The sequence below is a fragment of the Stylophora pistillata genome, chromosome 8, assembly GCF_964205215.1.
Source record: "Stylophora pistillata chromosome 8, jaStyPist1.2, whole genome shotgun sequence".
In the NCBI taxonomy this organism is placed as follows: Eukaryota; Metazoa; Cnidaria; class Anthozoa; order Scleractinia; family Pocilloporidae; genus Stylophora; species Stylophora pistillata.
The window spans coordinates 23,243,774-23,269,484 of record NC_142526.1 but is presented as its reverse complement, the minus strand read 5'-3'; the positions used below and the strand labels follow the sequence as shown (position 1 = coordinate 23,269,484).

Genomic DNA, 25,711 nt, shown 5'->3' with positions numbered 1-25,711 from the left:
GAGTTATGGATAGGCCAAAGCAGCGTCGGATCTCAGCTTGAAACTGATTCTAATAAAGATAAAGGTCATAATAAAGCAATTTCATGAAACAACTCTTCAAACCCAGGATTAACGAAAAGCTAAACTCGGCTCGTTTTGTTTGTTTTGCTCAATGATCCCCTCATAAACTCTCAATTTATGTAAAAGTTGTGTGGTATCTTTTTGTTGAACCCAAGGATTTTATCCTAGGTATGACTTTTGATCATATCCTTTGTTGTCGCTTTTCCTCTACCAAGCTAGTCTTAGTTCATAAGCAAGTTCAAAAACTTTCGTTGCTGAAGGGAAACGCACTTTTATTTCACAATTCCCAAACAACATTTCAGCTGTCAATTTAGCAGCTGCAAAATCGAGTTCGCAATATTTTCAACAAATACAATAAGACTCCTGTCAAACAAGTTGACAGGCGCAACTTCAAATTGATGTTCTCAGGTAATTTCCACGTTTTATTTGCATTTGCAATATAGTTTCATTGTGCCATTTCAAAACATATCAAACGCAGTTTTCATCATCTCCATTTTTAACTTTTTATAGAATTTATATTTCTACTTCCAGTATAATTTTTAGAGATAACTTCTGTGAATAGGAGCTGTGAACCTCATTTGGAGATCGTATAAAGAACATTTGCTTTTGTCCCAAACGTTTTGAAAGGTGGACAGGCCTTAATTAGTATCTTTTATTAGCAACTGAACTTTCAACAAGGAGGTAATAGAAAACGTACATTTTAGAGTTACGTTTTTGTTGGGCTTTGTTCTCTAAGGATTTACAAATCAGGATGTTTTTCATTCGTCGTTCAGCAGAGGTATCTTTACGGTGTAAATGGCTCAAAAGGGTACCATCGCGTCATCGAAAACGGAAATTGCTGGTTCTGCGTGAAGCGATTAGTTTAGATTAGGGTACATTTCACTATAAACGGTAATAGATATGTGGGAAATTTAAATAGAGATTTGCGTCTTTCCTTTTCAGAATCATTCAGTTTGGAAATTACTTCCTATATTTTGTGCAATAAAGCTCCTTCTGGGAATTCAGGATACTTTAACATCCAATATGATCCAATAAAAACCGCTTGCTCTTATTGTTCTCCTTCATAAAAATCCTTACTTCGAGGAGAAAGTTACGCTAAAAGATGCAGATTGATACAGTTGATTAAAGAACTCATAAATATTGCGTTCTCTTTTTCAGCATTCAAAGCCAAGAGCATTGACGCAAATGGCGGCGTCTTCTCAATCCAGCCTTCTTGCTAAATGATGTGTCTTGCATGACAAAGTTAACAGAAAAGCAAGTTGGTCGGGCTTCGAAGGACAGGTTTTTTTAAAAATCAGAAACTGATTATTTTGGTGAACAGTTTACTGGTATCATTCACCTATAGTTAATGAAAACACGTCATCACGGTAGATCTCTTTTTTTAGAGATTAATAGGAAGTTTTTGATGTTCGGAAAGGTGGTACATGTATTTCAGTTCTTTCGGTGGACACACACGAGCGATGAATGAGACAACTCAGAGGAGTTTCAGTTACGACTCGCACAAGATCTTACACGTTGTGATGATTGCCATCGTTATAATTGGTTCTATAGCTGGGAACAGCATCATTTGCTTTCTTCTTGTTAGGTTTAAGACTTTGCGAACAGTTCCCAATATTCTTATTGTAAACTTGGCTGTTGTTGACATCTTAAACGCAGTGACCAACATGCCTCTGATGATCATGTGGTACATCTACCAAGTTCCGTATTTGAAAGGACGTCCAATATCCTGGTTCATAGTGACCTGGTACGTGCTTTTCATGTACCTCACCGTATTCAATCTAACTGTGCTTACAATGGACCGCTTCGGAGCCATTGTCCACGGTGTTCATTATCACTCGTGGAAAACAATCAACAAGGCTAAGGCAGCAGTGTTTTTTGTATGGTTTTTAGCCGCTACCTATACGTATGGAATGTTCACTTTGGGACTGGACATAGACCTTGGTGACGCCCCAGTGCTTGTCTACAGAATTCACTATTTGAAGAAATTTGGAAGGCATTTTATCATACCAGGGTATGTCGTGCCTTTCGCGATCATGGTCGTTATGGGAGTAATCATTTGGCGCACAGTGCATAACCACAGCAGGCGCATTTCGGCGTTCTGTTCTGTGGGAAAACAGACCAAAAATGACGTGAAGACAGCAAAGACGATCGGCTTGACTGTGGTTGCTTTTTTCTGTATGGGTGTATTGCCGATGTTTCTACACAACATATCGAAAGTTCACGGCTCATGGCCTCATTTCCTCGCTTTCTTTCTAACGCATCTGAACAGTATGGCAAATCCCATCATTTACTCTCTCAAGACTCCTCGGTAAATATTCATGTTGTGATTATTCATTTCCCACCTCATTTGCAATCCCCCTCCCCCCCCCCCCAAAAAAAAATTAACATTTGACGGTGACTTCCTCTTGACCTCTCAATTTGCAATACTAATAGGGAGTTATGATTGTTGTTGTTTTTTTCTTTTATCGTTGGTGGCCATATTAAACATGAATGTATCAGAGGAATATGAAAAAGCTTGAATAACTGAATCCGCAAATCAAATTTGTTTCAACGCACATTTAATCCAATTTTTTCTGTTAAATCCGAGTAGTAAACATTTTTTTTTCTTCAACAGGTTTCGTAAGGCGTTTGTTCTATTCTTGAAGGAACCTTTGGGCAAGTCCCAACCACTAATGGTTTCCATGAATCGGGTGGATCTCAACTCCACAACAAGGAATTTCACTTCGAAAGTGAATGTGTTTCACACCAAGATCTCATCTGTTTAAATCATGATGATAAATTCTCTCTACTTATCTACTTTTTTATATCGTGCAGTATTTATTATTTGCAAACGTTCACTTGATGTATATGGAATACGTAACAATAATTGAGTTGAAATTGTTTTTGGAATAGATCTCACCTGCGTGGACCTAAAAAACATTCGTACTTGATGGACTAAGCTTCGTTCTTGCACACTCTTTGTTCGTTTATATTTACTTATGATCCATCTTAAGATTTCTCTAAGGTTTCTTTATCAACAAACAGCAGAGTAACATTTCTCTTTCACAGAGTTATTAAAACGTGTAAGTCTCTGTGAATGGACTCTAGATCTTTCGATTTCATCTTACCTTGAATTACCATCTTAGAAAATGTCCTTCTACTGTCGCTATAAAAATTAATTATAGCTTGTGGCCATATTAACTGTCAAGCTCATTTACACCTGCTTAGAGCCATCAGTAACACTTATAAACGATTGGATGAGAACCGAAGGAGAGTCGATTTATCTGATATCTTGTCTCACCTTTTCAACTGTCAACCTCTCGAAATCAGTCCAGTAATTATTTTTGCCTTTCACCCTGCTTTTCTTATCAGTTGAAGCATGAAGCTGTCTGTGAACCATGCAAATGTCCTCAAGTTTTGGCACGTTTTCATTTAAGGAAAAAAAGGCGACTTTAAAATGAAAACTTGTTTCGCTCTTTGGTAGTTAAAGCAAAATTGGGTAACAAGAACCTACGCATTAATCATTCACCATGTTATGTCTGAAAAAAGATTGATACTACATTCTAGTCACAGAGTCTACTTACGCGCATAAATACTGGCTGTAGATTTAGTCAAGTACTCCATGAAATGTCTGGAAGTGGTCTTCGATGTATTTCCCATTAACGAAGCAATCCCAGGAGTTAATTCAGTATAGGCAATTGTTTGGTGAAGCGGGAAACGAATCCCGATCAGTTTTTAATGTGAAAAGCCTACCTTTCGAACGATCTCAGATAATCTTTAGTTCAACAATGTTCGAATATCTTATTGACAAGAGAAGTGTTTACCTCTCTTTGCCGAGAGAGAATTTTGCCTGCCCTTAAAAACATGGACATCTGATGTAGAAAATGCATTTTTAAAGCTAGTATTATAAAAGACAAACATTAAGAAAAAATGAAAAACTAGACAAAACAAGGAAAAGAAGGAAGTGATCGCCTACATTTGCTCTTAAGAAGACCTATTTTATGAACTATCTTTATTGACTTTATATTTACTGTAGAAAGAAATTTGTCCAGTTACGAAAAAAAAAGTTAGAACGTTCTCGTAACACAGGATAAATGATGTGACCCTACTCTCTTAAGGAGTGACATGTTTCGTCTTAATGTAAGCATGTTGTTCAAGGCAAAGAGGTGCATTATTGTGACACTTGCAGTTTCGCGGTATTACCGCAGCGGTAGTTACTCTATGAATAGGCTTCGGTAGGTGCGTTATGATATATTTACCCTCTATCCTCTGGCAAGCAAACAATTAAAACCATTATCTATCAAGTAATGAAAACAATTGGTGCTAGGTCGTAAGCAAGATTTAAATTTTCCTGAAGCTGTAGCATAAATTTAATTTCTACGCCCGACGATCCCACTGAACAGAGCTTCCAGACTATTTTATTTATTTATTTAAAGAGGTATTTGTAAACAAGTAATAGTGAAAGGAAACTAGGATTTTTCCTCGTTTATTTGAGGCACTACGTTCTGCTTCATCTTGTTTAAGCTTGCCGACACTTCGTGTCCTTCTTTAGTTGCAAGTACACGTTACAACTACAAGTCAAACACTAAATCCCTCTAAAATAGGCACTTTTGTTTTATCATTGACAAGCTGATTAGCTCATTCCTTGGTTCCAGAGCATATCGAACCGAAAGGAAATATTCTGAGAGAAGACAAGAGAACTTTAGTTGTGAATATCGAGGGGGAGGTTATCATTGTGTGCAGTGTATGGTCGGCGGGGTTTAATCTGCACGGACAGTCATAAACGATGAATAAAACATTTTAGATACCTTCATGTCGTGACTCGCAAAGAATTTCGAATATCCTCATGATTGCTGTGGTCCTGATCGGATCTATAGTTGGAAATGGTATAATTTGCCTATTACTCATCAGATTTAAAACTTTGAGAAGAGTGCCCAACTTGCTTATTGCTAACTTAGCTGTAGTTAACATTCTTGATGCACTGACCAACATGCCACTGTTTATTCTGTGGTACATTTGTAAAGTGCCTCCCCTTAAGGGTCGTTCTATCTCTTGGACAGTGATCTCTTGGTATGTATTGTTTTTATACCTTATGGTGTTTAACCTTACGTTGCTGGCGATCGACCGATATGGGGCCATTGTGCACGGCTTACGTCACCATACGTGGAAAACAAAGAACAAAGCCAAGGTAGCGGTACTGGTGGTATGGGTCCTTGCAGCATTATACACATATGGTTTGTTTACACTTGGATTGGATATTGATTTAGGCGACGCTCCAGTGCTGCTATACAGGATGACCTACTTGAAATGTTCGGGAGACACTTTATTATCCCTTGAATTTTGGTTCCATTCATGATCACGGTCAATTTAGGGTTGGCTATTTGGGTTAAGGTGCTTGATCATAGAAAGCATTTGTCGACCTTCTTCTCCGGAAAAGTTCAAATCGAAAACGGCGTTAAGACTGCGAAGACAATTGGCTTGACAGCGTTGGCGTATTTCTGTATGAATGTGATACCAATGCTATCACACAACATACTGAGATGCGATGGCAGCTGGCCTCACTTTCTCGCGTTCTTTCTCATGAAACTGAACGGCATGGGGAATCCTATCATTTACGCTTTGAAGTCTTCAAGGTAAGTTTGGTCAGTAAGGTATGCGGTGAAAAAGGTGGCCTTAATAATTTTCGGAGGACGCTTAATTCTTATGTTTACAAAGACTCTCGAAAAATTAGACCTTTGCTTAAAACTATATACCTGCATTGATCTGTTTTGGCATAGGTGGAAGATGACATCTTTCTTCCAAGCTGTCCCTACTTTTCCTAAATTTTATGGCTGCACTAGATGTTTTAAATGAACGACACAATAGACATGTCAAACTTGTGGTGCCGTGACGGGACCAAATGTCTTCCTTTCTTTGCCTTCGTGAAATAAGACATTTTTTTTGTTCAGAATTTCTTGTTGCTAATTTATTTTTAGTTGGTATGTCCTTTAATTTCCAAACTGAGGTTGGTCCGCATCAGGAGCTTATAATTAAGCCTACGATGACAACAACGAGAACAATTAAAAAAATGAATTTCAATGAGCAAAAAATATTTTGTCCGTTTCTGAGCCGCTGTTTATACAAGACAAGACAATAACTTCAGTTTTTGTACTTATTTGTGAACAAATAAAAATTTATGTTTGCTCTGACAGGATGATGAAACTATTCGAGGCTATTGAAAAATAAGTCCTTTCAGAGAGGAAGCACCGTTTTTCTAAGGATAAAAGACTGAGCTCCTTTAGGCGGTTTATGCAATAGCCATCTGCTTTAAGAATGAAATTGAATGCTTTGTCTAGCCCTTAATTGCATCTTTTGGTATAGAGAGACCAGAGTATTGGTAATTTGTATTCTGACTGAGTCTAGACCAGAATGTCTTATAAGGTTTTCAAGGCTGTTGTATCTGACAGGCCTCTTAGAGTTCATCTGGTCAGGCCCAGGGCTGTAGCCACATCTCAGGACAAGACAAGGCAAGTTTCGAGCGCCGAAGGCACGAGCCACTAGAGGGGTCTGGGGGGGGTGTCCCCCAGGAAACTTTGAAATCAAGAGGTTTAAAAATGCTCTTTCAAGGATTTTCCGTGGCATTTTTCTTCAGAAAAATCAATCTTTATGAAAAAAAATTAAAAAAGGAAATTGCCTTGTCTTGCCTCATGCTTGCTACGGCCCTGAGGCCTAGCATTTCATTTTCCTTGAGCTGCTAACACGCTTGGCGATTTTAGACGCCGATCGCGGCAATTGGCGAAAATTACCCAATAAACCCGTTGCAGCAATTGCGATTTTTACCGATCGCCGTTTAAAATCGCCGATATCTGGCATGTCAGAAATAGGTCACTTCCTCAAATGGATTTTCCTTTCAAATTTAAGTTGCCTCGCATAGTTTATTTCTTCCTTTTTCTCTGTCCATTAGTTTACATTTTCGTAATCAGAAACTCGTCCACCTCACTTCACTCAAGTTGTACGAGGTGTTTGGGTCGCTTTTGTTGTGTAGGTTGTTTAGGCCTCTTTGAAATTCTTCGTATAGCTTTGACACTGGATCGGTCTGGAAGACTTGCAGTTAGTCAACATATAAAACAACAGTATTCGTTCTCCATACTCAAAGTTAACAACAACATTGTCTCCACTCATGAATCTCATCTTCTGCTTCAACATCCTCCCTGTTTTTTATTTGTGGCTTACATTTACTAAAATCATCATGTCTGAGTGCAACAAATCTTATCGTGATCTTCAATGCTGGAACTGCTCTGCCCCAGCATCTTCAGATAGGGCCTCCCCAGCGTTTCCTGGAGATCCACATCTTTTCCATATTGAACTCTAGCTTCTGCACCAGAGAGATGAATCGTACATCTCTCTGACAGAGAAGAACCAGTGCCTCTTCTCTCAAAAGCTTTTCAGCCTTTGTTTAACCTAATCTTGTGTTCCCCCTGTATCCTCAATGATCTTTGTTAGGTCTGCGCGAATCTCATTTTTACTGAGCTCTTTATAAAATGTATATTTTTTTATTCGACGGCCTTCGTTTTTAATTAAAGCTTCTTTTCTAATATCTTGTAAGGGAATTTTCCTTGCTTGCTAGCGGCATTTCTTCTGGTCTATTTCTCCCTGTGCATTTGTGGTCGATTTGGTTATCTCTCTTTTTATCACAAGCTCTCCAATGTTAGATTTTCCACTTTTTATTTCCTCATGGATGCTTTGTGTTAGTTGCTTATTTGATCGCATCACAGAAACGGAAATTTTTCCCCCCTTTCCCTTCTTCATAGCTCTGGTAATCCTGAATCCTGGCAAAGGAATAGAAACCTTTTGTCATCGGCAGCTAGGGAAATGATAAAAACCCTTGAAAGTACTATTTTATTTATAATTATCTTAACTGAGACCTGTGTATGCATTCTTTTGACAACTTCTAATTTTATTCGTAGTCTAATGAAACCTTAGAAAATGATAGTTTCCACTACTGCAAGAACTTCTAAATTTTGAATTATAACTGCTAAATCTCGGGTTCCTTTAATTTATCTAGATTACCTTTAATCTTACACATACTTTTTTTTTGCCTACGGTATTGAAGAAATGCAACTCTTAGAGGTTAGCTTAGTTACAATTTACCACTTTCATGACCTTAGACCATCCTCTGAATTGAGATGTACATCTGATGGATGCTCAAATCGGGCAATGTCGACCCCTTTTGAATTTAAAAGGCCCTGACTAATTGCTTTCCACTGCCTTCCATTAAATTTTTCACTTTTTCTTTCTGTAAAACATGACATGAGCATCTCAGTGATGCATTTTTCGCCGCCTTATTCTAGTGATGATTTTTTATCATATTCGTTGTTATCGCTTTTTATTCACCAAGATAGTCTTCGTTAAGAAGCAAGATATTCAAAACCTTCGTCGCTGAAGGGAAATGCACTTATTTTAGAATTCCCAATCAACATTTCAGCTGTCAGCTTAGCAGCTGCAAAATTGATGTTGCTAAATTTTCTTCAAATACAATAAAATTCCTATCAATCAAGATGACAGACGCAATTTCAAAATGATTTTATCAGGTAATTTCCACGTTTCATTTTCATGTGCAAAATAGTTTCATTCAGCCATCTCAAAACATTTCAGAAGCAGTTTAAATTACCTCCTTTTTTCGCTTTTTATAGAATTTATATCTTTGCTTGCATTCGTATTTAAGAGGTGACCTCTGTGAATGGTAGCTGTGAATCTCAGTTGGAGACGGTACAAAGGATATTAGCTTTTGTCCCAAATGCATTAAAAGAAGAGCTCTAAGGAAGCTTTAATTCGCAGCTGAGCTTTTGACAAGTAGGCACTAGAAAACGTACATTTTACTGCAACGTTTTTGTTGGGCGTCGTTTAAAAAGGGTTAGCAAGTCAAGATATTTTTCATTCGACGTTCAGAGGAAGCATCAATACGGTGCAAATGGTTCTCGAGGTTACTATCGCGTTACGGAAATTGTTGCCTCTGCCTCTAGCGAGAGCTTAAGGGTAGGGTAAATTGTATAATAACTGTTTACAGTTTTGTAGGAAGTGTAAATACCAATTTACGTCCTTCCTTTTCAGAATCATTCAGTTTGGAAATTACTTCCTATATTTTGTGAGATTAGGTATGATCCAATGTTAAGCAATTGTGCGTATTGTTCTTGATCATAAACATTCTTATTTCGCATAGAAAATTACCATAAAAATGCAGATTAACACAGGTAATTGAAGAGCTCATGAATCTTGCGTTATCTTCTCCAGCTTTCAAAGCCAAGAGCATTGACGTAAATACTGGTGCCTCTTTTCATCCAGCCTTTTTGCTAAATCGTGTCCAAGTTGTTTGGGCTCAAAAGGACAGGTTTCGTTGAAAATCAGAAACTGAATATTTTGGTGAACAGTATCCTGGTATCAGTCGCATATAGTTAATGGAGACACATAACAACGACAAATCGATATTTTAGAGATTAGGAGGAATTTTTTGCTGTTCTGCTCCAAGCAAGAAGCTAAGGTTAGGTTACATTCCATGATAAACGCTAATAAATATGTAGGAAATATACATAGAGATTTGCGCCTTTCCTTTTCAGAATCCATCAGTTTGGAAATTACTTCCTATATTTTGTGTAATAACGCTCCTGGACATTTAGGCTACTTCAACATCCAATATGATTCAATGAAAAGCGTTTACTGTTATTGTTCTCGTTCTCAAAAATCCTTACTTGAAGGAGAAAGTTACATTCAAAGACGCAGATTGACACAGTTGATTAAAGAGCTCATAAATCTTGTGTTCTATTTTTCAGCATTCAAAGCCAAGACCATGGACGCAAATGGCGGCGTCATCTCAATCCAGCTTTCTTGCTAAATGATCTGCCTTCCATGACAAAGTTAACAGAAAAATAAGCGGGATGGGCTTCGTAGGAGCGATTTTGTTAAAAATCAGAAACTGATTATTTTGGTGAATAGTTCCCTGGTATCATTCGCCTACAGTTTTTGAAAAGGCACGACAACAGTAGATCTACTTTTTTAGAGATCAAGCGGAAGTTTTGCTGTTCGGTAAGGTGGTGGACACACATGAGCGATGAATGAGACAACTCAGAGGAGTTTCAGTTACGACTCGCACAAGATCTTACACGTTGTGATGATTGCCATCGTTATAATTGGTTCTATAGCTGGGAACAGCATCATTTGCCTTCTTCTTGTCAGGTTTAAGACTTTGCGAACAGTTCCCAATATTCTTATTGTAAACTTGGCTGTTGTTGACATCTTAAACGCAGTGACCAACATGCCTCTGATGATCATGTGGTACATCTACCAAGTTCCGTATTTGAAAGGACGTCCAATATCCTGGTTCATAGTGACGTGGTATGCGCTGTTCATGCACCTCTCCATACTCAATTTAACTGTACTAACAATGGACCGCTTCGGGGCAATTGTCCATGGTGTTTATTATCACTCGTGGAAAACAATCAACAAGGCTAAGGCAGCAGTGGTTTTTATATGGATTCTTACCGCCGCCTATACGTATGGAACGTTCACTTTGGGACTGGACATTGACCTTGGTGACGCCCCAGTGCTCGTGTACAGAATACACTATTTAAAGAAATTTGGAAGGTATCTTATCATACCAGGGTACGTTGTACCTTTCACGATCATGGTCGTTATGGGAGTGATCATGTGGCGCACAGTGCATAAACATAGCAGACGCATTTCAGCGTTCTGTTCCGTGGGAAAACAGACAAAAAGTGACGTGAAGACAGCAAAGACGATCGGCTTAACTGTGGTTGCTTTTTTCTGTATGGGAGTATTGCCAATGTTGCTGCATAACATATCAAAAGTTCACGGCTCATGGCCTCATTTCCTCGCTTTCTTTCTCATGCATTTGAACAGTATGGTAAATCCGATTATTTACTCTCTCAAGACTCCTCGGTAAATCTTCATGTTGTGATTATTCAATTTTCCAACTCATTTCCAAAAAAAGAATAACAATTTGACAGTGACTGTCTCCTAACCTCTCCTTTTGCAATACTAATAGGCAAATTTTGTTGGAGCTTGTTGTTGCTTTTTGTATCGTTGGGGGCCCTATTAAATATGAACTTAACGGAGGAATATAAAAACGCTTGCAGAACTGAATCCACAAATCACATTTCTTGCAATGTAACCGCATCCTTTTTTTCAACAGGTTTCGTAAGGCGTTTATTCTATTCTTGAAGGAACCTTTTGGCAAGTCTCAGCCAGTAATGGCTTCTAAGAATCCGATGGACCTTAACTCCACAACGAGAAATTTCATATCGAAAGTGGATGTACTTCTCACCCAGACCTCGTCTGTTTAAATCATTATCATAAATTCTCATTACGTGTCACCTTTGCTATCTTGTACAGTTGAAATGATTTAAAAACGTGAACTCCACGTTTAGTAAATATGTAGCCATAATTTAACTGATATTGTAAGTATGATAGAGCTTACCTGCAAGGACCTGTATCCTTTTGATCCATAGTCTACAGACTTCCTTGAGTTTTCTTTTGGAATATAAGGCAGAGTAGCATTTTTCTTTGAAACAGGTTGCTATTTAGGCGTATAATTTGCCTTGATGGACTCTTTCCTTTTTAGAAATATTTATTTAAGCTTGTGGAAATATTAACTTTCTGTTGTTATTTGCACCTGTATAAAGCCATCAGTAACACTTGCAAACGATTGGATGAGAAACCGAAGGAGACTCAATTTATCTTATACCTTTCTAAATCTTGTCTCATCTTTTCAAATTTCAACCTCAAAAAACAATTCACTTACTTCTTTGCCTTTCATCCTGTACCTCTTATCACTTGAAGTGTTAAAAGCATGAAGTTGTCTGTGAAACACGCAGATGGCACCTATCAATTAAAGAAAAAAAAGTCTCTTCTAAAATAACCAGAACTGTGTAACCGCTCCGTCATTAAGTTTCTTGTTGTGGATTAGAATTCAGATAATCGTATGATGCGAGGTGGAAGATGCTGTACTGGATCAATTACAGTGGACATGGTAAAATTGCAGCTTTCTTGTGTAACGCAAAAGTGTAACGGATAAAAATGATGTTGTAACTAAAGTGCGTAATGTAACATCTTAACTTTTCCTCTTAGCAAAATACCAGAATGATTTTAAACTTAGGCAGAAGGGCGCAAATAAATCGATTGTGTCATGTGGCTTTAGCATTCTACACCAAATTGTGGTAACCAAAGAGGTGTAGTAAGCACCAGGAATGGGAACTTTCAACTTACGGTTACCGTGCGTCTCTCGATAAAGTTTGTGCTTAAACGGTTTACGGTCAATTCGCCACCAGAACAAACTCGCTACCACAAAACTCGCAACCACTCGAAGTCAAATCGCCACCGGTGGTGATTTGACTTAAACGTTACGTGTAGTCTCGCGTGTGAAACTTAATCATCAAATGATATGTAATAGTATATTGCGAAAAGGGAAAGGGACTCAGGAGTTAGGTGTAGCGTCTCAATTATGGAAACGAAGTAAAACATGTTGATATCACGAAGATTATGATCAGTTTGCGAACAGCGAAACCAGTGTTATTCGCCGAGTGATTTTCGCTGAGTGATTTCTGCCGATATGAATGAAATCGTATGAAACTTATATCATAAGAATGCTAAGAAGTCGAAGTATATTGCGAAATTAAAGCGGGTACAAATACAGCGAAGTTTACTCAAGCAGATTTTTCCGTCCTTTCTTTGTTTAGTAAACCCTTTGTTTCAAGCACAGTGTCGACTTAAGCTTTAACACTAGTTTCGTTCTAATGAACACGATTCGCAATCAAATCTAATAAAACTTATATCATACGAAAGGTTAGATCTTGAAGTTTATTTATCTTTTAGATTTTATGATGCGAAATAAAGAGTGCGTGGAAACACGGCTAAATTTGACGGAAAGCGACTTGGCTTCCTCTAGGAGGCCCTGAAGGGCAAATGGACCAAACTTAGAGTTAATTAGAAAAATAAGTAGTCAGCTAATGTGACGTAGTTTTGAAATATTACGTTTGGCCAATTTCTTAAAGCCGTCTTCGCCATACCGTATTCTCGATTGCACAGCACAGGTTACATTATAGAGCAAGAATTCAGAATTATGCAACCGCAAGGTAATATTTATACATAAATGTATCCTGTAGACATTTGACAGAAAAATGACTCAATTATTCTCCTTTAATTAATATGATTCTATGAATGAAGAAGGAGAGCAATTGAAACTACTTTATGTTGTGCACAAAACACATTCAAGGAAAATATTTACATTTCAGATAAGAAGTAAAACATTGATATTTAAAATGTATTTGTCACAATAGTTTGATTATTCTTCCTTTGTTTAGTTAGAAACCTTTTTTCATTAGGGACCTGGTTTTCGAGTTGCTCCGCTCTTTGATAATCCAAACTAGGTTTGGTGAAAAAACATAGGCCTAATAAGAACTTTTGAATAGTGGCGAAGGTGAATAATTCTTAGTCCCACTTTTTAAAGAGCTTACTGCACATTTATCATTTATCATGTTATATCTAAAAAAAAAAATAAATGCTAAATTAACCATGGTCGAATATCTCTGCGAGAGTAAAGAGATTTACCTTTTTTGCTAAGAAAAAAATTCTTGTCTTCCTTTAAAGACATTGACATCTGATATAGAAAATGTATCTTTTTTTAAACTAATATTGGGGGAAAAAAGGGAAAAACAGACAAATAAAGGAAAAGAAGAAAGTGGTCGCCCACATTTGGCTCTTACTGTAAGTGTACTTCTTTTATGAACTATCTTTTAGCTTAATGACTTAGCATATTACGTGGGAGTAGAAATTCTTCACCAATTCTCACCATGTTAAAGTCTAGCTATGGCACACATTATTCAAGGAATTAAAACAAAAAAAAGAAACAGTGTGTTGGCGCAAAATATGTTATATGAGGTGACACTTTTATACTTATGGAGGGACACGTTTCTTTATAATGTAAACATGTTGTTCTCTTTGCAAATGAACTAAATGACGTTAACAGCGTATTCTCCTCCTTTCACAATAAATTTAACAAACCGATGAACAAGCATGCACCGATGAACAAGCATGCACCGATGAAAACAATTTCTAATAGCAAAGCAAAACAGTTCGCCAAACCATGGAACACGAGAGGTTTGCGAAAATCGATTAGAGTTACAAATAAGCTATACGTCTCGTGTGATAGAGTTAAGTACAAAATGTATAGGAATAAAATATGTACCTTGACTCGCTTAAGCAAACAGCAATATTATACCAAATTCTTTAATGATAATTTGACAAATATGAAACAAACATGGATAGGAATAAATTGTATTATAACATAACCAAACTAAAGTGCGCGCTCTGATTGGTCGATTTAGCGTCCCCCATTTGCCCATGGGTGTACGCTGCTGACGTGAGCAAATGTTTCCAAGTGAGGAAATGTTTCGTTGGAAACTGTTTCTTTAAATAATGGCTGGAGTCTCTTCTGCCGGAAATATGGAAATGTCTTCGAAATTTCGGGAAAATGAGACAGAAATGCCATCCTTTAAATTATTTGATTTCTCATTTCTTGAGCCACCTACAAAGAGATTTGCGAGTTTAAGTGAAAGCGAACTCGAATTGCTTGTAAGCGAGCGGCACTCCAAAAAGACAAAAGAAACCACAAACTGGTCTGTGTCCACATTTAAAGGTAAAAAGCAGCTATCAGAGATAACCTGACACTTTTAAAAAGGCTTCGATAAAGCTAAAAATAAGAACAAATTAGTTCCTGAAGCCTTTACCGATGAGTAAAATGTTTGTAACCGTAGAACCCCATTTAATGCTGTACGTAAACAATCTTGACGAAACCTTTTAAATTGCCTTTGTTAAAGAGCGTTTACGATGATTAGAGGTTAAAATACTGAAATTGAAAATTTAAGGTCTTAAAAAAAGAGAATTTTGACAGACCGTTTCTTTTTCTGTTAATTTCAGCTTGGTGTACAGAAAAAAAAATTCAAACCCCGCTTGAAGAGATGAGTATCGGCCAGCTGGATCAAAACCTACGAAGGTTCTATGCAGAAGCCAGAACGAAAAAGGGCGACGATTACAGCAAATCTACCTTACTGGGATTCCGTCACTCAATGGAAAGATATCTCAATGCCCCTCCTTTAAACAGAGGCCTAAAAATTTCCACTGATTCGAGATTTTCAAGATCAAACTTGATGTTAGATGCACAAATAAGAAGCCTTAAGCGAAGCGGCAAAGAAAATGTCACACACAAACCTGCTATCGAAGAGGAAGACCTCCAGAAGTTGAAATCCAGCAAAGTCTTTTCCTCCTCTCAACCACTTTCCTTGCTGAGGAACGTTTGGTTTCATGTTGTCCTTTTTTTTTTGCCGAAGGGGCCGTGAAGGTCAAAGAAGCTTAACAACGAAGAGCTTCAGGTTCGAAATTGATGCGGCTGGACGAGGGTACGCAACAATGAGCCATGATGAAATGTCAAAGAATCATTCTGGAGGATTGAACGATGTAGAGAGCACAGAAAAAGAAGTAAGAATGTATGAAACACAAGATCAAGGAGACGGCTACAAAGCGCTGAAACTATACCTGCAGAAAGTCAATCCAAATTGCACTGCCTTTTTCCAGTATCCGAAGAAAAACTGTGCAGCCGAAGATGCAGTTTGGTACGAAGCACGACCGCTTGGAATACACAGCCTCACTAAAATGATGAAAAATATCAGCGAAGAAGCGAATTTATCCAAAGTTTACACAAATCATTGTGTAAGAGCTACTGCCATCACTCTCTGGTCCAACGCTGGGATTTCTAACCGCCACATCATGGCCATTTCAGGACACCGCAGTGAACAGTCTCTGGTGAGCTACAACTCTCGTCCATCGAAATCACAACTGCACAACTGCAGTCAAGTCTTGTCGAGAGCCTTTTCTTCCTCCACTAACAACCACAGCAAGTCATCAGAAGTTTCTAAGCAATCCATGTCGTTCCAGACCAAACAAGTGGCAACGAAATCGCTTTTCGGCGACTGCAGTATTCAAAACTTGCAAATTGTTTTCAACAATTCTTCCTCCGAAATTGAGTCAATTTTTAAATGACATTTGAGGACAGTTTTTCACTTTCGTCAGAAACTTCGCTCGTGATTGAGCAATTGCAACGATTAGCTGTAGATACAAAGCTCAGAAAGAGCTTTTTTTCATGAATTTCAGTAAACATGATCACATTTGTCTTCGATTGACTTGACGAGCATACCCGTGCAATGCCTAGTTTTCGCGCTCTTGTTTTGTTTGGTCATGTAAGACTACACGAACATTTTTGGTTCAATAAAAGGGAAATTCTATGGCTACAATGTATCGATGTTATGTTATAAAACAAATGGTAAACACCACAGCGTACACTATTGAGTTATGGATGCACTTGGGAGGTTTGCTAAGCACTCAAGAAGCTAGAGTCGCTCTCGGCTATCGCCTCGAGCGACTCTTACGCTTCTTTCGTGCTTAGCAACCTCTCGCTTACATCCATAACTCAATAGTGTACGCTGTGGTGTTTACCATTTGTTAATCCTTGCACGTAAATCAAACAATTCCAAGTCTATCAGTTCTATTAAAGATCCTGATGACAATAATTCAATTTCAAGCAACCCCAATAGAATTTTCAATATTCTCAATAAACATTTTGCTTTGGTGGATTCTAAATTAGCAAATAAGTTACCATCCGTCCAGCGAAACTATTTTAATTTTCTCAACAGATCTAATTCTCCTGATACGTCGTTTGCCTTCAATTTAGTAACCCCATCTGAGGTGAAACTAGAAATTTCTCGCATACCGAACAACAAATCTCATGGCTCATATTCATGTCCAACGCAGATCTTGAAGTGCTCGTCGAATGTTATCAGCAATACCCTTGCAGAAATCATAAATCTATCTATTTCGACTGGAGCATACCCGAATAAGCTAAAGATGGCTTAGATTGTTCCTATTTTTAAAACAGATGATAATACTGATACTAGTAATTATAGGCCAATCTCTCTACTATTTAATTTTAACAGAATTTTTGAAAAATTGATTTTCAAGAGAATGGAATCTTTTATTGAACAACATAACATGCTTTCTTCATCCCAATATGGCTTCTGTAAAACACTTTAAACTCAGCTTGCAATCCTGGATATTGTGAGCACCATACAGACAAACATGGACAAACGCCTATTTCCGTGTGGAGTTTTTCATGATCTAAAGAAAGCTTTTGACACTGTAGATCATAAAATTTTACTACATAAACTAGATCACTATGGTTTCCGTGGTGTCATCAATAAATGGTTTTCTTCTTACCTACAAGGCCGAACCCAAACAACTCAAATTGATTCGTATATTTCTGCTAGTAGTAATATTACTCGTGGTGTACCGCAAGGCTCCGTCTTGGGCCCACGACTTTTCCTAATCTATATTAACGATATTCAAGAATGCTCTGAAAAGCTTAAGTTTTTTTTGTTTGCTGACGACGCGAATATCCTATATGCTGACAAAAATCTTAGGTCATTGGAATTAATTGTTAACAAGGAGCTCTGCAAATTGTATGACTGGCTAACAGCAAATAAATTGACTCTGAATTTAAAAAAATGTAATTTCGTCATATTTTCACCTGCTCGAAGAAAATTTATTTAACCTAAAATTATGATGTTTGATATCGAGCAGAATAAAAATGTAGCTTTAGAATGTAAGGAATTTATAAAATACTTAGGGATACAAATTGATAATCATCTAACTTGGAAACGTCATATTGATCATATAACAATTAAAATAAGTCGAACCATTGGTCTAATATCTAAACTACGGCATTTTGTTCAAAAACACCTCTTATAAATATCTATAGATCTCTTTTTGCGCCTTATCTGAGCTATGGGCTTATAGTTTGGGGCCAGGAGTGTAAATCGTATCTTGATAAGCTTCTGAAGCTGCAAAAACGAGCTCTACGTTTTAGCTATTTTTCTGACCGCAATCAGCATGCAATTCCTCTATTCTCCGATGCCGTTATTTTACCGCTACAATTTTCTTATTATGAACTTACAGCTAACCTTATGTTTGATATTAGACACAAAAACGCGCCTAGAATTATTCGAGACCTGTTTCAAGACATTTCTAATATTCACCCCTATAATACCCGATCCTCTGCTTCGCACAACTTCTGCACACAAAGCTCTAGGCTCTCTATTCAAGTGAACTAGTTTTCTAGAATTGAAACAAAAATTTGGAACGAGATGCCTCTTACATTAAGGAATCTCTCAAAATATGACTTTAAGAGAAAAATTAAAAGAGTACTTTTCAGTATTCTGTCTTCGGAAGACTCCTATCTCGACATACGAAATATCATTCAAAAGGTCAAATTTTCTTAATGTTTTTAATGTATTTCTAGAATAACAAGTATAGCCTTAATTGTACTATTTTTGTATTTTTGTAGTATCTTTGTTTTCATACCTACTCTTTTGATTTAACTTCCTGATTTCTGTAAACCTGTATACTTATTCTCTCTAATTAATTTCCTAATTTCTGTAAACTTGTATATCAACTTTGTTTCTTAGTTAAGACATGACCCACCTAGATTAGCTAGCTACCTGTAGGCATGTCCAATTTGTTAAAATAGTCCTTAGTCATTAGAAATTAGAATAAATAAAGGTTGTTGGTGTTGTTGTTCAAAGGAAAGAGATGCGCTATTTTGAAAATTGCAGTTCTGCAATATTGCCTCAACGGGGGCTACTTCATAATTTAGTTCCAGAAGGTGGTTTACAATATATTTACCCTTTATCCCCTGACAAGCAAACAGTTCCAACCGTTATCTATCTTGTAACAGAAAACATCGGTGTTAGGTCGTTAGCAAGATTTAAATTGACTGAAGTTGTAGCAGTAGTAACTTTTATTTCTACACCTGACGATCCTGCTAAGCAGAGCTCCCGGACTGTTTAATTCATTTGAAAAATAAGATGTCTTCCTTTACCCATTTCTGATGAAATTGTGAGCAAACATTTCAACTGAGGTGAAAAACTAAACCGTCTACATTAGGCACTATTTTTTTAACAATTGAACGCCTGCTGATCTCATTCCTTGGTTTTAGAGCGCATCCAAGCAGAAAGGAAATATCTCGAGAGAAATCAAGAGGACCTCAGCTATGAAGATCGAGGGGGAGGTTATAATCATTTGGCGGTCTTCACTTTACGGACGGTCATAAACGATGAATGAAACTTTTCAGATAAGTTCATGTCGCGATTCGCAAAGAATCTCGTATATCCTCATGATTGCTGTAGTCATGATCGGATTTATAGTTGAAAACGGCATAATTTGCTTATTACTTATCAGATTCAAAACTTTAAGAACAGTGCCCAACATCCTCATCGCCAACTTGGCCGTTGTTAACATTCTCAATGCACTGACCAACATGCCGCTGTTTATCCTGTGGTACATTTGTAAAGTGCCCTCCCTTAAGGGTCGTTCAATCTCCTGGTCAGCGATCACTTGGTATGTGTTCTTTTTATACCTTACCGTGTTCAACCTCACAGTGCTGGCGATGGACCGTTATGGGGCCATTGTGCACGGCTTCCGTTACCATGTGTGGAAAACAAAGAACAAAGCCAAGGTAGCGGTACTGGTTGTATGGGCTCTTGCGGTCATATACACATATGGCATGTTTACACTTGGATTGGATATTGATTTAGGCGACGTTCCAGTCCTGGTATACAGGATGACCTACTCGAAAACGTTCGGGAGACACTTTATCATCCCTGGAATTTTGATTCCATTTATAATAATGCTCATTTTGGGATTGGCCGTTTGTGTTACGGTGCGTAATCATAGAAAGCGTTTCTCGACGTTCTTCGCCGTAAAGATTCGAATCGGAAACGACGTTAAGACTGCGAAAACAATTGGCTTGACTGTATTGGTATATTTCTGTATGAATGTGATACCAATGTTATTACACGACATGTTGAGACACAACGGTAGCTGGCCTCACTTTCTTGCGTTCTTTCTCATGAAACTGAACAGCATGGTGAATCCTATCATTTACGCTTTGAAGGCTCCAAGGTAGGTTGGTTCAGTCTGTGAGGTTTACGGTTAAAAAGGTCCTTTAGGAATTTTGAGGAAAAAACTTAATTCCAATGTTTACGAAGACTCTCGCAAAATTAAACCTTTTCTTAAACCTGTATACCTACATTGACAAATACTGTTTTGGTAAAGCGGAAGAGGACCCAGCTGTCGTCAGATATGTTCTTTTCTATTTCTAAAAACCATGACTACAAACGTGTTTTGAGTGAACGTCGCACCACCTTTGTAAACGTATTGTGTTTTCACGGCACCAAATGCTTTCTTTTCTTAGTTTGCGTAGATAAGACATTTGTTTTTGCTCCTTTTTTTCGTTTCGGCATATCCTTTTACTACCAAACTGATATTGCTCAGCGTCAGGGGCCTATAATGAACCATATAATGACAACTACAAGAATGGTGGAAAAAAAAAAGAAAAGAATTTCGACGAAAAAAACTTGCCTTTGCAATTGCATTTTTTAGCCGTTTCTAAGCCGCTGTCTGTGAAAACAGACGAGAGTAACCTCAGCTTCTGTACTTATGTTGTCAAAAGGTTACGCAGAGCCCTGGCCCTCTTATTAAAGGAACCACGGGGCAAGTCAGAACCCAATATAAACTCGAAGATACTCAACAACCTCAGCTCAACAGTTAGTAATTTGACCTTGAAGACGGAAGAAATTTACATCGAGGACACGAAACTTTAATTTACAATGTTTTTTTCAGGCAATCCAATCTTACTATCACCAAACTTGACCAGGGGGAGAAAAGGAAAGTGCTTCCACAATTGTGATGAGATTTTAGCTCTTCCTCTTTTTTGCGAAGAAGGAATTAGCTTGAAAGGAAGAGAGACAAGAATGTTAATTAAATTGATATTTATTGAAAGTATTAACAATAATGGCACAAAGCAGCGAACTGAAAATGTTTTAAATAAAATGCACTAAAGATTAAGGGGTGAGCAGGTACCCGTAGAAGAGAAATTGATTGCAGCCTAAACTAGATAAAGAAAACTTTGCATAAAACTAGCTGTAGGAGTAGAATTTTACTAATACATGTAAGTTAGCTGCGGGTGGGTTAACTATGCTTGAGTATTGAGGGAATATCCAGTGGGATACAATTCTAGATATGAGAAATTTGATGAAAGGTAAAATCAAAAACATTTTTGGGGTAAGTCCCACTTTAGAAATCTCATAAAGATGCCGCAGAGAGTAAGGTTCCCTGTCTAAATAAAAAATTCATGTGGGCGTAGACAGATCATTTCAGAGAGGAAACACTGTTTTTCTAGGCGGTTTACGCAACAGCCATCTGATTTAAAAATGAAACTGAAGGCTTTTGCTAGCCCTAAAGAGTGACCAGACTATAGGTTTGTATTCTTACTCCGTTCGGACCAGGGTGCAATATAAGGTTTTCAAGGCTGTTTTATCAGACAGGCTTCTGAGAGTTCGTTTGGTCAGGCCTGGCACTTTATTTCGTTTCAACCCGCGACGCACTCAGCGATTTTACTCGCCGTTCGCCGCGATCGACTACAATCATCTAGCGAGCCCAGTGCAGCGATTGCAATTTTCACCGATTGCCGAATAAAATCGCAGATATCGGCGATTTTCACCGTCTATCAAGTCACTGATCTCAGTCACCTCCTCAAGTGGACTCCACAAAAGTTAATAAGTTATCCCTTTCCTTTTTTTCGCATCAGTTTATAGTTTCGTCAGTTAAACTCATGCACCTCGGCTGACTCAAGTGGTACAAGTTGTTCTGGTCGCTTTGAAATTCTTCGTTATAGTTTTACACTGGATCTTTCTGGAAGTATGGAAGTTAGTCAATATACAATGAGATAGGATTCCTACTTGAAATTACCTCTGCCAAGTCACTTATTATATAAAAAAATCTAATGGGCCCAAATTGGACTCTTGCGGAGTGCCAGATGATAAAGCCTTTACCATCAACTAGGACCATTTTTGTTTGTTTTCGCGACAACACCTAAGAAGAGAACCAAAGTTAACCATATGTTGCAGAGCGTATGAAGCAACTAAAAAAAATTTCGAAAAAAGCCTTAATTAAAACCTTTGTTCTGCCCTACACTTGTCCTATTTAGGAGAAACGATTTTTTTGGCAAGAGTTCATGGTTAGCCATTGTGATGAGTTCATGGTTAGCCATGGTTAGCCAGTTGGTGTCTGATTCCTCTTTTTCTTCGGGCGGTTTTGACAATTTATTTCGCTACTTTGATAATTAAAGCATGGTAGAGTAAAAACACCTGGTTTTTGAGTATTATCTTTCAAAGAATCAACCAAGTGGAACCTTCGAGGATAATGGACAGAAGTAATTTTTGATATTACGTACCGCGTTAAGGACTTATCATAAATGAGTCATTCGACGTTTAGAATCTGTTAGAAATAGGTAAAGTGTCAACAGTGCTATTGCTCAAAAGAGTAGTTATGTGAAAGAGATCATTGATGGTGGTGTTCTTCAGAAGACATAGTCTTAGTTGACCTCAGGTCTATTGAGCTTGCCAGAATTGACAGGTAAAGAAATTGTTGTAAGCATATTCGGTTCCTCTTTTGCAGAATATGAATTTTTCAAATTTAATTAGCGGCGTTAGATAGTTGCTTGCAATTATTCCATAATTGAAGGAAGGAAACGTCCAAATTGTATTTAACCTTACATCATTTGTCTTATCTGTCCGGTTATCGACATGGTACTCAAACTATGTCACCAATATTGCTATTGTTTACGCTGCATTGACGTAGAACCCAGTATAATTGGAAAGCAAGTACGTAAAAGTTCAAAAAGATAGATTTTTTGTCTACGTATGAACAACTAACGGTAACGTAACTCCTTGTTTTAAGAACACATCGGATCGGCAAAAAGTATTTCGCTCTGAAAAGTGAGGAAAGACAAACTTTAATCGTAGAGGTCGAGTGGAACTTGTCGTTCGTTGACGCGTTTTACTTCAGCTGCACAGACTCAAAGGACAAACTGGACAGTACTAACGAGTTCACGTCGTGACTCACTAAGGATCTTGTAAGCGTCGATGATTACTGTAGTCATGATCGGATCTATGGTTGGAAATGGCCTAATCTGCTTATTATTTGTCAGCTTTAAAACTATGAGAACAGTGCCCAACACATCATCGCTAATTTGGCTGTTGTTGACTTTCTCAATGCACTGATCAACGTGCCTCTTTTCATCTTTTGGTACATTTGTAAAGTGCCCTCTTCTGGGGGTCGTTCAAACTCCTGGATAGTGATCACATAGTATGCCCTGTTTTTACACCTTATCGTGTTCAACCGTCAACCTCACAGTGTTGGCGACAGACCGTTATGGGGCCATTGCGCATGGCTTACGTTACCATGCGGGGAAAACATAAAACAAAAGCTAAGGTGGTAGTGTTGGTTGTATGGCTTTTCGCGGCCATCTACATATATGGAATGTTTACACTTGGATTGGATATTGATTTAGTCGACGCTCTAGTGCTGATATACCGGTTGACTTACGTGAAACGTTTTGCGAGTTATTTTATCATCCTCGGAGTGTTTTAAAGAAAGAAAAAGTGAACGATTTAATGGAAGGCAATTAGTCAAGGCCCTTTTAAATTCAAAAGAGGTCGACATTGCCCGATTTGAGCATCCATCAGATGTACATCCATCAGATGTACATCTCAATTCAGAGGAAGGTTTAACGTCATGAAAGTGGTAAATCGTAACTAAGCTAACCTCGAAGAGTTACATTTCTTCAATACCGTAGGCAAAAAAAAACACTATGTGTAAGATTAAAGGGAATCTATATTTATTAAAGGACAGCGAGATTTAGCAGTTTTTACTCAAAATTTAGAAGTTCTTGCAATAATAGAAACTATCATTTTCAACGGTTTCATTAGACTACGAATTCTAAAAACATTAGAAGAAGTTGTTAAAAGAATGTATGCAAAGGTCTCGGTTAAGTTAATTATAAATAAAATAGTACTTTCATGGGTTTTTATCATTTTCCTAGCTGCCGATGACAAAAGTTTTCTATTCTTTTTCCAGGATTCAGGATACGCAGAGCTATGATTTATGGCTACAATTACGAGCTTAATTACATGAACATCCTCCTTGAACTTAACAATTTGATAGCGAGTAAGTTATAAAGAAAACAAACGTTATTTAAATTAAAGTGAAAGCTTTCGCCGAAACACCTTTATTTGAAAATTAAGGTAATTAAAAGGCTTCCGAGGAAATTTTGAAACATTTGATAACTAACTGTCACGATGTGACACCTGTCAATTGGAGACGAAAGAAGCAAGCGCTTTTGAGTAAACAAAATTACTGGTGTGACAAACACACACGAGTTAAATGATCATGCGACGATTTTCTCGTAAAAAGAGACACACTTAGAGAATTTACGGAAAGTATTTTTTATTTCCAACGAAGATTAATCTTCGAAGATTTACCTCTGTTCCGTTTTAAAATGTCACGGAAAGTCAAATTGTAAGTGAATGCAAATATGTGTTTGGCAATTGTCAGTCTGCTTGTTTGTTTTCTGTAATGGCGTGTGTAAATCGGTTTTTCTTCCACCGAAAAGTTGAAGTCAATGAGACTCTTTCTACCTAGACACAAGGATATTTAATGCGACTTTTATTCATCGAATTCCTGCGTTTCTGCTGTGAAATTTACGACGAAAGTGTATCCTAAGATTTTGAACTGGTGCTGAATAAAATTCTTTCTTAGCGTAAACTTACAAAAACGTTTGTATCTGGCGCATGTCAAACCCATTTGTAGCTTAAGGTCAAACAGGGATTGTCACTCACTAAACCGTCGAAATGAGTTGGCATAATATCAAATGGACAAAATTTTCAAAATTGGCTCGCCATTAAGTCTTGTGATCGCCTTCGTATGAAATTGTTTTTTTTAGTTGTTGTTGTTGCTAAGTCCGTTACCGTTAAGTTTTATTCGATTTATAAAAAGGAAAAACATGAAAAAAATTAGGTCCGCGTTGTACAAGTCGGCGTTTCGTTCCTCGTTTTACTAGTCCGCGTTTACTGGTCAGCGTTTTACTAGTCAGCGTTATACTAGTCAGCGTTATACTAGTCAGCGTTTTACTAGTCAGCGTTTTACTAGTCAGCGTTTTACTAGTCCGCGTTTTGCTAGTCAGCGTTTTGCTAGTCCGCGTTTTACTAGTCCGCGTTTTACTAGTCCACGTTTTGCTAGTCAGCGTTTTACTAGTCAGCGCTCTACTAGTCCACGTTTTACTAGTCAGCGTTTTACTAGTCCGCGTTTTGCTAGTCAGCGTTTTGCTAGTCCGCGTTTTACTAGTCCGCGTTTTACTAGTCCACGTTTTGCTAGTCAGCGTTTTACTAGTCAGCGCTCTACTAGTCCACGTTTTACTAGTCAGCGTTTTACTAGTCAGCGTTTTACTAGTCAGCGTTTTACTAGTCAGCGTTTTACTAGTCCGCGTTTTACTAGTCCGCGTTTTACTAGTCCGCGTTTTACTAGTCAGCGTTCTACTGGTTCGCGTTCTACTAGTCCACGTTTTACTAGTCAGTGTTTTACTAGTCAGCGTTTTACTAGTCCGTGTTTTACTAGTCCGCGTTCTACTAGTCAGTTTTATGCATTTTTGTATCCTTTTAATCCCTCGGCAGTTTTA

At 37.8% G+C, this 25,711-nt stretch overlaps 3 protein-coding genes and 4 pseudogenes across 5 annotated transcripts; 6 read left to right on the top strand and 1 right to left on the bottom strand.

Annotated features, from left to right (window-relative positions):
* Window positions 1–1,118: 1,118 nt before the first annotated feature.
* LOC111335598 (somatostatin receptor type 2) lies at window positions 1,119–4,810 on the top strand. Its single transcript, XM_022941550.2, has 2 exons — window positions 1,119–2,368; window positions 2,675–4,810. The coding sequence occupies exons 1-2, from the start codon at window positions 1,485–1,487 to the stop codon at window positions 2,823–2,825; spliced, it is 1,035 nt and encodes a 344-aa protein (XP_022797285.2). The 5' UTR covers window positions 1,119–1,484; the 3' UTR covers window positions 2,826–4,810.
* Window positions 4,811–4,825: 15 nt separating this feature from the next.
* LOC148725572 (adenosine receptor A2b-like) lies at window positions 4,826–5,771 on the top strand (annotated as a pseudogene).
* Window positions 5,772–5,990: 219 nt separating this feature from the next.
* Window positions 5,991–11,815, bottom strand: LOC148725570 (uncharacterized; annotated as a pseudogene). Its single transcript, XR_015990920.1, has 2 exons — window positions 11,510–11,815; window positions 5,991–7,847 (listed from the first exon to the last, which is right to left on the bottom strand). The product of XR_015990920.1 is annotated as an uncharacterized LOC148725570 (transcript).
* Window positions 9,191–11,510, top strand: LOC148725571 (somatostatin receptor type 2-like). Its single transcript, XM_088731052.1, has 3 exons — window positions 9,191–9,556; window positions 9,846–10,971; window positions 11,225–11,510. The coding sequence occupies exons 2-3, from the start codon at window positions 10,124–10,126 to the stop codon at window positions 11,373–11,375; spliced, it is 999 nt and encodes a 332-aa protein (XP_088587178.1). The 5' UTR covers window positions 9,191–9,556; window positions 9,846–10,123; the 3' UTR covers window positions 11,376–11,510.
* A 2,616-nt stretch (window positions 11,816–14,431) lies between the features above and the next one.
* Window positions 14,432–16,376, top strand: LOC148725569 (uncharacterized; annotated as a pseudogene). The gene is made up of 2 exons (XR_015990919.1): window positions 14,432–14,725; window positions 15,007–16,376. The product of XR_015990919.1 is annotated as an uncharacterized LOC148725569 (transcript).
* A 2,847-nt stretch (window positions 16,377–19,223) lies between these two features.
* On the top strand, window positions 19,224–22,506 carry LOC148725568 (trace amine-associated receptor 1-like). Its single transcript, XM_088731903.1, has 2 exons — window positions 19,224–20,097; window positions 20,648–22,506. Exons 1-2 carry the CDS (start codon window positions 19,250–19,252, stop codon window positions 20,796–20,798), a joined length of 999 nt encoding a protein of 332 aa, XP_088588029.1. The 5' UTR covers window positions 19,224–19,249; the 3' UTR covers window positions 20,799–22,506.
* A 69-nt stretch (window positions 22,507–22,575) lies between these two features.
* Window positions 22,576–23,915, top strand: LOC148725567 (trace amine-associated receptor 1-like; annotated as a pseudogene).
* The last annotated feature ends 1,796 nt before the right edge of the window (window positions 23,916–25,711 follow it).